General features: G+C 38.2%; 1 protein-coding gene across 1 annotated transcript; it reads left to right on the top strand.

Annotated features, from left to right (window-relative positions):
• The first annotated feature begins 8,271 nt into the window (after positions 1 to 8,271).
• LOC139457119 (protein turtle-like) lies at positions 8,272 to 15,339 on the top strand. Its single transcript, XM_071238551.1, has 12 exons — positions 8,272 to 8,521; positions 8,864 to 9,133; positions 9,648 to 9,926; positions 10,475 to 10,756; positions 11,516 to 11,797; positions 11,990 to 12,286; positions 12,772 to 13,071; positions 13,381 to 13,530; positions 14,519 to 14,537; positions 14,677 to 14,729; positions 14,891 to 14,986; positions 15,233 to 15,339. The coding sequence occupies exons 1-12, from the start codon at positions 8,272 to 8,274 to the stop codon at positions 15,337 to 15,339; spliced, it is 2,385 nt and encodes a 794-aa protein (XP_071094652.1).
• Positions 15,340 to 16,733: the final 1,394 nt, after the last annotated feature.

Here is a 16,733-nt window from a genome sequence, read left to right as displayed (position 1 = left end):
ATGAAGAACAAAGCGTGATGTATTACACGATAAACACATTGTTATATTATGACCTCATTTCTGGAGATTCGAGCATGCGCTCACAACTTGATGAATTCGTATATTTGATGACGTTATTATGGAGAGGGGATCCGGAGTGTCTAGTGATTTGTGTCCCATGGATGAAGATCGCCCAACGATGGTACCCAAAAGCGTGACAATCGTTTTTTTGGAAAAAGGTAAAGATAATCAACTCTACGATTGCAAGAATATACGAGATCTACCGACCTGTGCATAACATGTACATGAACGACATTGCCGTTGTCGGATTCTATTGAGGGAGTCATCATTATCAAAATATGTGAAACGTATTTTAAAATTGCACAATTTTATCTTCACTCTTCGAGAGGCTGTGGATAATATCGATATCAAATTTGCGAAATAATCGATAATAATTCGTGGTCGTTCTTTATAATAAGATAAAACACTGCACCCATCATGGTTTCTTCTCCCTGCACTGCACTCCCTGTTGTCGTTTATTTCTTAAATAGCACAATATATTGTTATATCCCCAACACTTGCATTGGCTTTACGTGACTGACACAAACTTTATAGTACTAACATTCTGTGTCCCCTTTTCATAACTTTGTTTACAAAAGTTGATACCTTACCTGTTTAGCAGATGAGCACATGCGGAGAAATTGACTGTGAATGATTTCCAAAAGCAATATATTTGACTGTTTATCGCGCTCCTATTTAGTGCTTAAAACATTGTAAGAGTTCACTTATAGTCTGTAATGAGATCCTGCCAGGTGAGCTAGCCTACCAAAATTAACATTTCAATCTCATATTTTCATATGACTACACCCTTTCATTTGCGCTTGTCCAGCGTGGCCACTGGCTGATCTACAGGGATCAGCTTCCTAAAGTTATTAAGGCTGATACGGGCGATAATCGCCCCCGATCACGACCTATAGCTATTGATCAGATTGCTTGTTATACAAACATGTTTGTGAACCCTGGTTATGCTATTTCACACCCTGTGTTGTCGCGACTGTAAATTTGCATAGTTCAATCATTTGAGCGTAAACGTGTTGTTTCGTCGATATAACATATTTACATGTCACAAAATTTGAAGTAAAGGCAACTACATAATGAATGACAAAGTTTGCCATTAGCTTTGATTGTCAAAATAATATAGTGTTCTATATGTTAGTTCCGTGTTTTGGTGTGTAGGTCTAAAGTGAAACGGCTGTCTGTTGACATTTTATACATGTTGTATCCATTCTCTTTGTGCTTTACTTATAAGGACACCTATAAGACATGGCTTAACGTTGTATATGATTCAGTATCGTATTTTAATACATATTTTGCTTACTATAGGTTATAAAGAGGCACCTTCATTGCCTTGTTTGTTTTGGATCCAATACTTACAGGAAATAAAGAGTGATTCACAATAAATAAATAGTGTTTAATTGATGTTTGCCATTCACTTTTGTAGTGAATTAAAGTAATAAGTTACTTTTCATAAAAGATCCTTGTACGTATACGAGTGGTATGTAATGCGGTTCGATGTGTTAGGTAGTGTGTGCAGTAGATGAGTGCGTGTTATGGGGTTTCTAGTTGTTTGCAGCGTGGGCAGTTACCTGTAGTATGTTTTTTTTAATTTTTTTAGGTGGTTATTTAGGTTGGTGTGTCCTGTTTGGAGTTTAGTGATTACTCTGTCGATTTTTTTGATGGATGGAGAATTTTCGGTTTGGTTAGTGGTTTGCTGAGTACTTTTTTGATTTGGCTATTTGAGTTTAGATATAGGTTATGCCATTTTTTGGTGATTTTTTGGCTTATTTATGCTTTTAATTTCTGACTTTGATTAAATAAAGACGTGGACTCCTTGTTTGGCGTAGAGATGTTCCTTTGGGGTGTTGATCTGGTCAACCTTGAGATCCGGCCGGGCCTTGTAGTGGTTGATCGGAATGTCTGACTTTTCCGCTTGTAAATAAAGTTCTTTGGTATGACCTCTTTTATCCCTGCTGACGTTATCCTAATGTTCAATTTCAGTCTGCCTCACCAAGTGTAAGAAAACATTGTACATTGTCTGATAAACCACACTGATGCAATTAAGCAAATGAATATTTGCTGTGGGCAAATATCTATGTTCTATATATATTTGTGGATATGAAGCATTCTAGTTAATTGTGGATACACTGGGCAGACAGAATAGTGTTTATTTCCAGGCCATCCTGATCGTCGTTTACTACTATATGGTGTAGGGTTGGAGGCAAGATCAAAGGCGCCGCACAGAATTTATTAGATAACAGACGGGGTCGTCCGTTTCGCTTTGAACAACCACCCAACCCTCTCTGTAGGAGTTATATAATCGGTGCGCAAAGTCCACTGCCGGGCTGATGCGGTGTCAGTGTCAGCGATGAACATGAATGCTCAAATTATAGACCTGTAGCACTCACAAGTTGCTTAGCCAAAATATTTGAAAAGTGTATATTCAATTCTCTGATAACAGCAAATATAACCTTAGAAATAGATTCAACATACAAATGATCAACCTGCGGAGCCCTCTATCCGATGAAGTAACTAATGTTCGCCCATTAAAAGAAATCAAATCCTTAATTAATCGTTCTGATGCAATTATTAATAATTTTGACTTCAAATATTTTCGTAGATCAAGCCAAATTGTCCACTGTCGCCTTAGGCTCGGCTGCAGTGACTTAAACGCTGATAAGTTTAGACGACATGTATCAGACATACCAAACTGCACTTATGCATATCACCTTGAAGATGCAATTCACTTTTTCTATAACTGTCAAAAAATACGATAATATCAGAAACACTGTGTATTTCTACACACATGGGTGTGGTCTAAAAATGATATTACATGGCAGTTATTAAGCAGTTCTACAAACATGACTCTTCTTAAATCAGTTCACGACATCATAGTCAAAAGCAAAAGGTTTGAGTAGCTTAATTTTATGCATGTAGTAGAGGAAAACTGCATTACCTTATTTCACAGACACCACTTGCTTCAGTGTATTGGCTTCGTGTATTTCATTTGTGCATTTTGTATGTTTATGTTCATCACTCTCTTATATATATCCAGCTGTTGCTAAGTTGTTACCTGGAGAGGTATTACATAAGCAAGTTTTGCTTGTTTACCGATCCAGATTTCTTTTGAAATAAAAATACGTTTAAGCCAACACAGCTAACCCTAAAACACATGATTGTAAACTATTCAAAAAGGGGCACTAATCTCTGGCTTCTTCTCGGGTGTCGGACTCAAAGTCAAACTCATTTATTCTTAGAATAACATGACATACAATTATCTAATAATAATATAATTTTTATTATATACAATTTAACAAAAATAATAATAATAGGATACGTGGATACTAATACAATTTACCAATTGTATTGTACACATTGTTAAGGAATTTAGATAGGCCTTTTAGATTTCTTACACTGTTAGTGGTCATAATTTTCTTAAATGTTTGGAAACTTAAGATATTGCTTATCTAAGAGTTCATATCGCCGTTGGTGAAAAGCTTCCCATCGGAATAAATAATGCAATTCATTTCCCACAGCGATAGAATAAAAGAGTGGACACTGGCTGTCTTCCCTGGGAATGTTCAGCCATCGGCCAGTTTCAACTGGTAATCCTTGGTTAGAAAGTTTTGACTTTTAGTATTGGGAGAAATATTGATTTTTAGAGCAGTAGATATTTCTCAAATAAAGGTTGATTCTTCAGGTAATACGACCTTTGGATTTCCGCTTGGGCTTACTAGCTGCCGTGAGTCAATTTGCTCGTTAACGCAACCGAGCGTGACAAGAGACTGGGCTACCAGTCTGCAAGGACAGCTAAATAAACTTACGCATTTTTGAAAACTGATTGGTTACCCCTGATCTATGAAGATTTCGACAAAGGGCGCATGGTAATTAATTTCTTCAGCCTAAACAAACAGACAAAAAACGGCGAAAGCTCATCGGATGTCGTTATTTGGAAATACCCCTGATGGTTACAGTTTAATAATAAAAAAGTATCCCAGAGTGAAAGCATTTGCGGGTTTCGGATTGCGTGGATGATACAATTACTACCCCCTTGTTGTCATCCACATTTTCTGGTACAACCCTACACTTGTATATTTGTCGTAATTCATGTGCTGCTCAGTTAATGAATTTATAACATGTATACTTAGTTGTAGCACCACTCAGATTACCCGATAAAGGTTCAAATTTGGTCTTTCTTGTACCTGGGGTAACTATTCAATCTAAATCCAGGTTAAAAGTGAGGTGGAATGTGAGTTATGTGATATGCACGTGGCAGCCCAGCAAGAGATGTATGATCAGTTGCTTTACTTTTTTTTATAAATCAACTGATCATTCCCAGACATCAAAGGATCAACAGGAAATACGTTGATTGATTTATTACTGTTATCTTGCACAGTGGATATGTCAAAAGTAAGTGTTTACATGTGAAGGTAGGTTTACTAAACCTAGGGAATACACTCATATCATGGTGTGAAGTACAGATGTAAAAACAATATACTTTGTTCAAAGGGTAACCGATAATACACTGACTGGTTGTTCATTGTTATCTAACTCAATGTATGTTTTAAAGAACCGTGGACATTATAAAAATAGTTGTCACGTGGGCTTTCTCAGATAACTTGGCACCTATGTGAAACAATTGAAACAAATTAAGTGATCAGTTAAGAAACAAATACGGGTTATAATATTCGATACATTTAAATAACGTTTAAAAAAGATATATTTAAATATTTTAATATATTTCATATATATTCCAAATATTGTTTCCAAATAATTATTGTTAAAGTATTTGATTCTCATATAGACATTTGACATCGAATAAGTATTTTTGTACAGCTGCAGAAGCAATGGATATTGTTCCTTTATGTTGATATTCCCGGATACATTATAACTTTGGTAGGTTGTAAAAATGATATTTGCATTTTGTTTTCATTCATTCGCTGCAGCTTTGAACAGAATCATTCTTGTTCCTTTCCGTTTGGTTGGGAAGTTTTTTCGATGCGCGATAGACGTTGTTTTCAAAAGTATTTTCTTTTGTAAGCGTGTATATGTTACAGTCAATGTGTAAAATGTGATTCACTCAGGCACTTTATTAAATATCTAAACATTTCAGTCATTTTACAAATTGACTGAATAATCCATTCATTTATTTAACCGACTGACTAAAAATGATAAAGACGATCAAAAGAGCTTAAACACATCACAATATACTAATTATGCTCAGAAAAAAAGCCAAACAAAACAGAACTGTACTTGGTGATGATATTAAACATAAACAAATATTTGGAATTCGTTATCATATTAATAAATATGGACATATTTTTTAGTTAATTTGTAAAATAAACTGAATATTTAGGCGTTTAATAAATTTCCTTAGTGAAATCTGTTTACATTTTGAATGTAAACATATACACACTGTAAAATAAGCAATGTTCAGATGAAATATTTACTTTGTGTTGCAAGTCAAAATAGTGTACGCGAAGATCGCACAATTACTAAGCAAGTGACTTATCAAAACTGCATCACCATTACCGGTGCTCCCCACTAATATACCTACATTTCCAAAACTGTATTTCATTTTTGTTGTTCAATGTGACCATACGTCCTTCTACTATCAATAAAAATGCGCTTACGAAAGGCGAGCAAGTCTAGATTTCTGCTATATCATCCGGGTACTCACTGGGAAAATACAGTAATGCACAGGTAACAACTACTCCCGCGGAATTGCTTTAGATCAGTGCTCCTCTGTACGTTGAACTACTATATATTGTGAATGCCAAAATGATGTAACAAGGATCAAGTAGAAGATACATTGACCGTAGCGCTGGGAGTTTATTCAACAGACCCGTGAAAATAACACTGCTGTGTCTTATTATTTATTTTAGATGACGCAGTCAAAGCTCACTTCTCCTGGCGGCCATTATCGAACGGCCAGCTAAAACACAACCCCGCGCTTACGTCTACACGTCTCTTCCTGTAGTACGGTAATTAGTATTCTCTCCCTCAAGTGTATCCCCAATGATATAACCCACCCTCATTAATTACACGCTGCTCTTTTCCAGCCTCACGGCTATGGAGCTGAGATAAAGAGTCCAAGTCATCATAAAGTAATTAGGGTCCAATAAAAACAATGCGCAGCCAAACCTCATACATATTATCACTGAAAGTCGTACTACAGACGGTTAATGTCAAATCACAATAAAAGCATTTCAATTGCAATAACATGTTCCAGGACCATGTATTCTCTTAACACCATCGGATTTAGAAGCAATGGTCGTATAAAACAAGACAGATCTATTTAATCACAACAGTATTCATGCCATTCCCACAAAATCACATAAAGAAAGGATACATTAGCAAATACATGTGTATTATCATTTTTCGTCAGGATAACAAAATTTTCTCTCCTTGTTACCACCTCCAGGTTCTGCTTAACACGGGTCCTCATTTGGTCAAAAGTTTGTTCCCCCTCTAATGAGTGTGTCACGCGTTGCACACGAGTGGCGGACGGGGTGCACACGCGCAACGCGTTGCACACGGGTATCACACGCGTGACCAACCCGATGCACACTGGTTGCGTAACGCGTTGCCCATGCGTGTAAGGGGAATGAACTTCTAGGCAGTAGTGTAACACAGTCGTAAGTGTTAATTTGAGTGACGGGTACAACATGGACACCCCCAGACCTCCATGTCACTGCCTGTATACTGTAAGTATAACACGGTCGTGAGTGTTAATGTGAGTGATGTGTACAACATGGACATCCCCAGACCTCCATATCACTGCCTGTATACTGTAAGTATAACACAGTCGTGAGTGTTAATGTGAGTGATGTGTACAACATGGACGTCCCCAGACCTCCATGACACTGCCTGTATACTGTAAGTATAACACAGTCGTGAGTGTTAATGTGAGTGATGTGTACAACATGGACGTCCCCAGACCTCCATGACACTGCCTGTATACTTCAACTATTATAAATAGTAGATATGTTAAGTCGTTTTAGGCAGAGTGGGAGCACTACATGATAATTAGCATCGACGTTCATTGAACAGTGCTTTATGGTCATATCAAGCATCACAGATGATACAAAATACATTGCCAGAGGCACCTGTCTGCATGCAGTGTGTATTCTTCATTTGTAAAGAACATATTGTAAACAAACCGGTGAACTATACGAACATTAGCTATTTCCATCTGATGAATGAGTGAGTGAGATTGGTTTTATGCGGCTTTGAACAATATGTTAGTAAAATGCCCTCTATCACTTCTGGGGTTGTCGCCGTGATATAACTGTTTTGCTGAAACCCCTGTGTGCTGACAAACAAGATTAATGCACTTACACGGCAATGTGCAAGCACCTGCGTTGCCGGTTGTACTAGTCGGGATTAATGTGGTTGTATAGTGCTAACCCACTTCAGTTTACCATGGACACACCACTCAGACTCATTATACTGACGCCGAGGCGACCAGTCCTCTTTTTTCACCCGTTTTACTGAATACTAGCCACGGTAACAAGTAGCATATTTTGATAGGACGCAGTCGGGCGATCGAACCACAGCAGTCTCATATTGCAATTATTTTAAGTATAATAAAGTGCCATTCCATAGCACTGTATGTATTGTACACATATGTAACGATTAAAGTTGTTGGATACTTTCTTTGTCCACTAACAATACTTTTATTGCATAATATAAACCTCTATTGGCAGAACTTGTTGTAAACTTTCATAGATGCATAAATTGATTCCACAACACGTGTCCTTAAATTAGTCAGACATTCATTAACATATGATGTTATTTCATCAGGTCATCAAGTGCATTGGTTGGTTTCAATGTATAGTCTGGCTGACCATGTCATCGTGCCTAATCATATATAATTTTACATGCTATCAGACAATATCAGGTCCAGGAGTCCTCAACTATATTTCATTTTAATGAAGACTATATTGTGCAGACTCTTGTTTTACACAGCGGACACCTACTTACACAGTCAAAGCTCGCTCACATGCACTAAACAACCAATCTTTGAGACTGTGAAAGATAAATATCCCTTCACAACTGCATTGGATGATTATCTGATCCTTATACCAATCCCATGAGGACGAGAACTCACAACAAACAGGAAATATGGTTTAAGGGGGATACTTATTTCTTTAATCAGGGAGTAATGATTTGTTGTAAAGCAGTTATCAATTTCCCGAAACCTTTACTATAACAGATGGGGCATTCAACAACATGACACTGGACAAGTCATCCCCTCAGATAGTGACAGAAGCTGTCACCCCTTCGCTCACTGTGGACTGCTCCGCCACGTGTAAACCCTGCAGCTACACCTGGACAAAAGGGGCATTGACAGTCGCAAGCAGTAGGACACTCAGTCTGACCAGCATCACCAGGAACCAGACAGGAGACTACATCTGTACTGCTGTCAACACGGCCACTGGGGTGACGTCCAGTGCTCCAACACTCACAGTCACCGTGTATTGTAAGTGAACTATGAGGGAAGCTAACATATAATGTCATTAGATAGACTTCATTTAGAAAATGTGACTTAAAAAGCCGTGTATAGCAATTATGTCGAACCGCTGTCACGTATATAGTGCCATATTAGATAATAGCCATGTACAATGAGGAATTAGACTTACACAATCACTCCAATGCAATTAACAGACAGTTTTTTCACTCAATATTTGTACCCTCATACATGAAATTTAAAAAGTGTAATTGTATCAATCAAGAGGTAGCATCCTCAGGCTGTCGGCCATACAGAATCTATGTAGGTCGACAGCCGCTGTCTGTTCGTATACTCTACTTTATCTGTACACAGATGCACCTGATGTCAACCTAGAGGCAAGATGTCGGCCATACAGAGTGTATGTCGGTCAACAGAATGTCCAACTGACATGCCAAGTGACGGCAGCTAACCCGACAGTGACGTCATACAGCTGGACAAGGGATGGATCCAGTATCCCGTCAGCAACAAGCAGCATGTACAGCCTGAGTCCTGTCACCAGGGGCAGTGCAGGGAACTACACGTGTGCTGCCAGGAACTCAGTGGGGACATCAAGTTCTCCAGGGATTGGTGTTGATGTACAGTGTGAGAAATTCCACTTTTAATTATTCTTAAAACAGCATCGAAATGTCCAAATATCAGAACGTCAGTTCTTAGTCTAAATTGCTTTTAAACATGGTTAAATTACGGATGCAAGCTTCTTGACTAGTCAGCGATGAGTAGAGTTTTTAATAATGACGAATGCCTGTTTGTCCAGTAAATGCGTCCTTTGAATTCCTCTTTCGATTGACCATTCATCTTTCAATGCCCTGTTCAGCCAGGCAATTGCTAATTGCTATTAAATCCTTATGAAACATGTTTTTCATATGTTTTAACAATCTGAATCGATATTGTAAACTACATTTGATTAAACACGTTTCGTTAGGAACACAGAAGACACGTGTTGACCACATGTATTTGTATCTTGAGAATTAAGTAGAATGAATATTTACATTCCTGTAGCCTGTATGATTCTTCCAACAGTGTCATTTATTTATTTATCAGAAAAGTGTCAATTACTTACTCAAGTTTACAGTGTACGTTGCTTTATAATTTTCAGACCCACCCAATGTCTCAGTTCCCAGCTCCCAAACTTTGATCGAGACACAGACCCTGACTGTGACCTGCTCTGTGGACTCCAAACCTGCAGCAGCTGTGCGATGGACACAGAAAGATGACAGCAGCTTTACTCCTCAGACTGGATCTACTCTGACCATCAGTAACATACAGAGATCACAGGCAGGGACATATGTGTGTACAGCTACCAACACCCTCAGTCCTTGTGGGGGGACAGCTTTACCACGCTCTGAGTCTAGGGAGATGACAGTGGATGTGCAGTGTAAGTATCATTGTTAGAATACTGGACATATGTGTGCAGAGCTATCAACACCCCAAACCCTTGTGGGGGGCATCTGTAATGAGATCTGACTCTGTGGAAGTGACAGTAGATCTGCAATAAGAAAGTGTTTGAATAATGCATGTACTTTCTTAGTCACCATACTTATTGATGTTTCGACACACTTTGAAGGGTATATGTTATTCAGTGTGTTGTCAGTGTCAGCATATGTCTTCACACTTACTGTTGGTTTAATTATTGTAGGTAAAATTGAGTTTTTATCCAATACTTATATCAACGTGCATGCAAACCGTATGATTAGACTTGTGCATAGCACCGACATCATAACCTTGCGTTGAAGATTGATGTAGTTTGACTTTCGAAAAGAGTTTCGTTTGGATTGAGCATCCCAAAGATGATTATTATTCTCCGATTATGTTTCCAAATCTGGACCAGATGTGATATGGGGCTAAAAGCATGGCAGTGTGTATTTTGGAAAATGCATTTGCGCTTGAATAAGTTTAGCCATAAACATACTTGTACTTGTCCAGACGGCCCATCCATGTCAGGAGTTCCATCCACGTCCCCTGTGACAGAGACAACAGCACTACACATCAACTGCAACAGCTACACCGTCCACGGCAACCCCACTATTACAAACTACAGGTGGACAGGACCAGGCTACAGTTCTAGTGGCCCTGTCCTCAACATCACCAGCATCATCAGGACAGCATCAGGTGTCTACAACTGTACAGCATCCAACACTCTCACACCAACAGGAGGACAACCACAAACAGGATCAGCCATCGGGCAGTTCAACGTTGATGTGCAGTGTGAGTAGCAGTGTTTGTCCAAATGGAAAGATCCGTTCAGGCAGTCAACAATGAGAGAACACTTACATTTATGAACATATTACGTTACTGGATCAGGTTTTATTTTTGTTAATGTTAATGTTTTCTGTTGGCATACGTTTTTTATCGTATCAGGTTGCTGCAATCGCTTGCTGCTTGTTTCATCTAGAGAAGATAGATTTGTCGATTTGAAATAAAAAATATCCAGTAAGAAAAATATGCCAGTACAACTGTGAAGTACTTTTGTGATTGTATATTCACTTGCAAAAAGTTATGCATAATATTCCCTTTAAACAGTGCTGCTTTCAAATAAATATATATAAGAACGCTGTGCAAGTGCTAAGCAACCGTGCATTTGTTGTTTGCATTTACGTTTGGGATAAAGAGGAAGTTGAGCTTAAGGTTGAACTGACTGACTGCTTATTGTGTCAGGATAGCATGCTCATTCAGTAATTTGTTTAGAGGAATACACCAATGGATAAGTTCACTTAAAAACACACAATATCAGCATGATGCTAAGGCGATTGCTCGTCACGCCGAAGACCAAGTTTCGATTCCCCAAATTGGTGCAATGTACGAATACATATGTATAATAAAGCAACTTTAACGTTACACTTTATATGTGCACACACTATGGTTTGTGGGATATGTTAAGTGTATGAAGTGTTGTATTACATGAATGTATTTATGTACAGCTATCAGTTTGCTTATGTTCAACGTTTGATATTTCAACGATTCCAGACCCACCCATCATAAACACATTCACAATTAACTCAAGAAGCAACAAAGTGACCGTGGAGGAGACTGCATCTGTAAACCTAGGATGTCGAGTAGACAGTAACCCAGCATCGACCATCAAGCTGATGAACGGGAGCAGTGAATTAAAGACGATCGACAAAGCTCTCGTGGTATATCACAACTGGACGGCAGATTGCAGAGACAGAGGAAACTACACTTGCACAGCTGACAATAAACTTATGACTGGCGAAATGGTAACAAGAAAGGTGGAATTGATTGTTAGATGTAAGCACATTGATACCTACAATTATTGCATAAACAACGTAAAAGATGGATATTATTCTGCCCAAGGAATATAAAGAAAATTGTGATATGTTTACACGACCGATATTGAAAGTTATTTATTTCAAGGTGCAGAAGATGTTCATATTTTTGTAATAAACTTCACTTTCCATTGTGAGCTTCTATTTCTATTAGGTTCTCCTCGACTAGATGAATCAGTGTCCAAGGAACTCAAGTACGCCTCTAAACTGGGTGATAACTTGAATGTGACTGTGTCAGTCCTGGCCTACCCCCCTCCTATATTCACCTGGAGTAGAACCACCAGCACCAGCCAGGACCTCACTGGTTCCTCCATCCCTGTCTCCGCCATCTCGGTCACTGCCAGACTACACCTTACTAACCTACAACAGCAGGACTTTGGGGACTACAGTCTTACAGTGGACAATGGTATCGACGGGTCAGTGTCATACACAATTAACATAGTGTATGAAGGTACGTTTTTGAGTATTGATATAAATCTATTATATCTAGAGCTACCTCGAGAGTATTTCATACAAACATAAAACATAGGACTTCGGGGACTGACATTTTACATTTTTTCGAACGCCGTTTGAACACTTGGTGTAATAATGGGAGGGATCAGCAGTTTATTTTGGTATCCATTTTTTCGGGTTTAAGTTTTAGCTGAAAAACAACGTGTTTGATGGATGGTTTTCCTTTATTCAATTAGTGTCTTATTGTTCATTTGGTAATTTATTTATTTTTTATATAAATCCATTTTATCAAGACATTCTTCAAGAATATTTCATACTAACATCAAACAATAGGACTTCAGGGACTGAAGTTTTACAAGGGACAACGTCGTAGAAGTACTAGCGTTATACACATTTGGTGTAATAATAAGAGGGGTCAGCACTTCATTCTGGTATCCATGCATTCACAACTTATATCAGGATTCTTGTATTTACATGTATCAGACTCTCCTGAGACACCAACACGCTTTAGAACAAGTGGAAACGCCACAGCATCGTCTTTATGGTTATCATGGCAACCTGAGTTCAATGGAGGACACCCCCAGACATTTGTGGTTGAGTATCGGCAGTATTGTTCCACTACATGGTCTGTGTACAATATCTATGATGACACCGGCAAGATGATGGTGGTGGAAGTGAGTGGACTGACACCAGGAACTACTTACATATTCCGACTAAATGCTCGAAATGACTATGAACCTTCACACAGGGCATACGTCTATGTGGAAACTAAGACTGATGGAGGTAACTGTTTCTTTTGCACATTTTCGAAGTTTTATCTTGAAAGCGTGATTATGAATGCTTATAAAACAATTAAAAAGTTGTTTTTACGAAAGGCATAGAATTGCAACATAACTTGATAAACAAAAACGATATCACAGCATCATATCCAGTTAACACTGTGGGAAATATTTTTCATAATAAAAACGACTTTTATGTGTATAATGACAGATTATAAACAAGCTGTGTTGCTCATCAGAAAACAGTGATGATCATTTAATACATATCTATCACATCTGTATTGTTTCATAAATTGTTTTAATACTCTTGCAGTTCCAACCGATACCAAAAATCTCGAGGCTGTTACTAGTGGAATACTTGCTGGAACTGCGATAGGAACCCTTCTCCTTACCTTACTCATTGAAGGAATTGTTCTAATGCTGCTATACAGAAAAGGGTTCCGAATTGGAAACAGTCAGAGAGGTATCTAAAGAAAACTTTCATCATCGACCAGTATATAATGCTAACCAGTCGCACTGTTACGAGTAGGATTGCTGAACTAATATTTACATTCAAAACACACAGTGAATAAAAGTTATGATCATGTTCATACATAAATGTATCTTTAATTTAACATATTAATGCATGTTATTGTTAAAAAGAAAATTGTTAAATATCTTCAGATAAGACCAACTGTGTTTTTTCAGAAACTGTGTAAAACAGAAAATATGTCATCAGCGGTAGATTCAAAACGTTAAGCCATCACACACCTCAGTACTTTACATGTAACATTCATAGACAGCATAACCGTAAAGCTATATACTCATGTAGTTCCAGTTATGAAACCAAATCAGCATTATTTAGTATATAGACCTGTTTCAGTTCAGACATCTGTTTAAATTATACTCGTTCTGATCATGTTTTATATTTTGATTCTAACTCAAGGCTAATAACATGAAAGTAGGCTGGTCTCACAAGGCCACTGACACATTTGTCTATACATATCTCCCAATCATTTCCGTAGACCGTATAGCCTTATTAACATAGACATACCAAACGTGCTGTCGTTTTGTTATGACATTGTAATGTTTGTCCATATTGTATGGACAGAAGCTTATTCAGCAGTCAGGCCGGTCACGGGAAGCACGTTAACTCAGCATTGTTCTTCAGTGTGCCTTGTTTGTACATTGGTTGGTTATCGCTGCCCTCAGCAATATTTCAGCTTTGTTACAGCATTTAGTAAATAAGTGTGTCTGGACCGGATATGTCACTGTATTATGATTAATTTGAGTAGTTAGGCAGCCACAAAATCCGTCTGTGTGTATAATCCATAAGTACCGTATTATCTACAAACAATGTCATTAGGTAAAGCTAATTGAAGATTTCTCGGAGTAAACTGACATTAGTATCTGCGGCACTAGATTAGATACAGCATACGACCTGCATACTAGTTATTTTGTTATATTTTCAGAAACTGCTTCGCGAGAAAGGTAATGCATACACATGATAAAACATGAAATAATCCATTTAATAAGATGGTATAAATTCGTAAAGTAAAGTAAACTGTTGAACAAAATGATCGTCTCTTTCTGCACTTTAAATAACCGAACATGATATTTTTTATTGTAGCAGCAGAAGTCATGAGATCGCAGAAATGGACAACATTGGGTATTCTTCCTTAGGTATGTGCACAGCAGCTTCACTTGTCAGTATTGCAGTGACCAAACGTTTACAAATAAAGGCCATTGCATGCATGTCAAACAATTTACAACAATAATGTACAACTCAGTCAAAAATCCACTCAAGTATGCATTTACGTTATACAATGGCCATGTCACTTCAGATCATGTCAATGGACCACAACAAGATTCAAGCTTGAAGAAGGAGGAGTCAGACAAACCCCATTACTCACAGCTAAAGATATATGAAAATACAAAAGGTAGATTTTCATTATCAGGTGATATTTCACAGTTATCAAAAATGCATACACCTACTCTTATCATACTATGTTGTATAATACTATGCTGTCCTTATAACACAGAACGATTTAGTGATCATTTTACTATTTTGTTTAATATCCTGTGAAATAAATGTAACACTTGTTGGAAGACAGTACAAAGGTTTATTGTAATGATATATTATGAAATATTAGCAAATGCAGCAATTGTGACATTTACATCTGCAGCTGGTGACGAAGGAGAAACAAGTACCTACGAAGGCATGACTGAGACGCCCCCAGTGACCTACGAGGCCATCAGAGCGTCGCCCTACCAGAACAGTAGCGCTCAATGACATCATCGAGGTGATGCTTATCAAGGGTGGATGCGAATTACATGAACGATCACACACTTATCTGCCGCGCCGCGAACATTATGTAGCTTTTTATGTAATTTTCAGAAACATTTGAGCTAGTTGAGTGAGTGCGTGGGTGGATGGGTGAGTGAGTGCTTAAATGCATTAGTTGGTGGGTTGGATGGGTTGGTATGATTGGGTATGTGAGTGTTGTTGTTGGTTTGTTGTTTAACGCCGCACTCAGCAATATTCCAGCTGTATGACGGCGGTCTGTAAATAATCGAGTCTGGACCAGACAATCCAGTAATTGACATCATGAGCATCGATCCACGCATTTGGGATTGATGACATACATCAACCAAGTCAGCGGGCCTGACCACCCGATCCCGTTAGTCACCTTTTACGACAACCATAGTCGCCTTTTAGGGCAAGTATGGGTTGCTGAAGGCGGGAATGTGAGTAAGTGAGTGAGTAAGTAAAACATACTTTTACTCAATCGCGAAGAGATAACCCATTTAACAACAATACACCGTTATTGAACAGTGTTATCCAACATCTCTGTACTCCTAGACGGATACCTCCGATGGACACTATTATGTTTCACAAACCACCACAGATACATAGCGCACTACAAATGCATTTCACTAATATATTATGGACATATTTTATGAGTATGTGAGATCCTGGATTTTTTTTAACTGCCTTTTTTTCGCAAAGACACAAAACATAATGTCGAAAGACCATCATGACATTTTTTGCGGCGTCTTCTTACGACCTTGAACCGTGTGTGGTAAATGGAACGATCTCCCATTTGCCCAAAGTGTATAGGGGTTCATAACGTCCCCATCGTGTCAATTAACAGATCTATCTCGCGTCGTGAAACTATCGTGCTCCGAAAAGAACAGATACTCTAGCTCAAAGGAGCAATCAGCTGACTAGTTTTAAATCAAAATAGGCAACATGATATTTGATTCGATGAGTCTATGGTTTCACTGATTCTCTCTTTTCAAACCCTTTGTAACACTATATGTTCCGCTCAATTCATATATTTTTAACTTGATGATGTGAATGTATATGAATGCTGTTATGGTCATGGTTTGAGAATCGACATGTAATCGTTCCCATGTTTTTTCAGGTGAAAGTTGACTTACCTTTGCATGTGTTTGTGACGGGTGCCAACGGTGGGGCAGGATACGCTCACCTTTTCGCAAACACATGGTATCATTACTTTTTTATAGTGATTCATAAACACTTGGTCATGACGTGGTCGGAATTATACATGTTGAGAGATTTCTTTTGGATATGGAAAGGGGTTTGTCGCTTTATTTACAATCGATCACAGATAAATCTCCATACTTTTTGACCAGCCTATGGTCGAAACATAAGCCTCCCTT

This window comes from Haliotis cracherodii, unplaced genomic scaffold (assembly GCF_022045235.1).
Source record: "Haliotis cracherodii isolate W230 unplaced genomic scaffold, xgHalCrac1.p SCAF_12, whole genome shotgun sequence".
Classification (NCBI taxonomy): Eukaryota; Metazoa; Mollusca; class Gastropoda; order Lepetellida; family Haliotidae; genus Haliotis; species Haliotis cracherodii.
The sequence above is the reverse complement of the archived record's forward strand: the minus strand, read 5'-3'. Positions and strand labels throughout refer to the sequence as shown.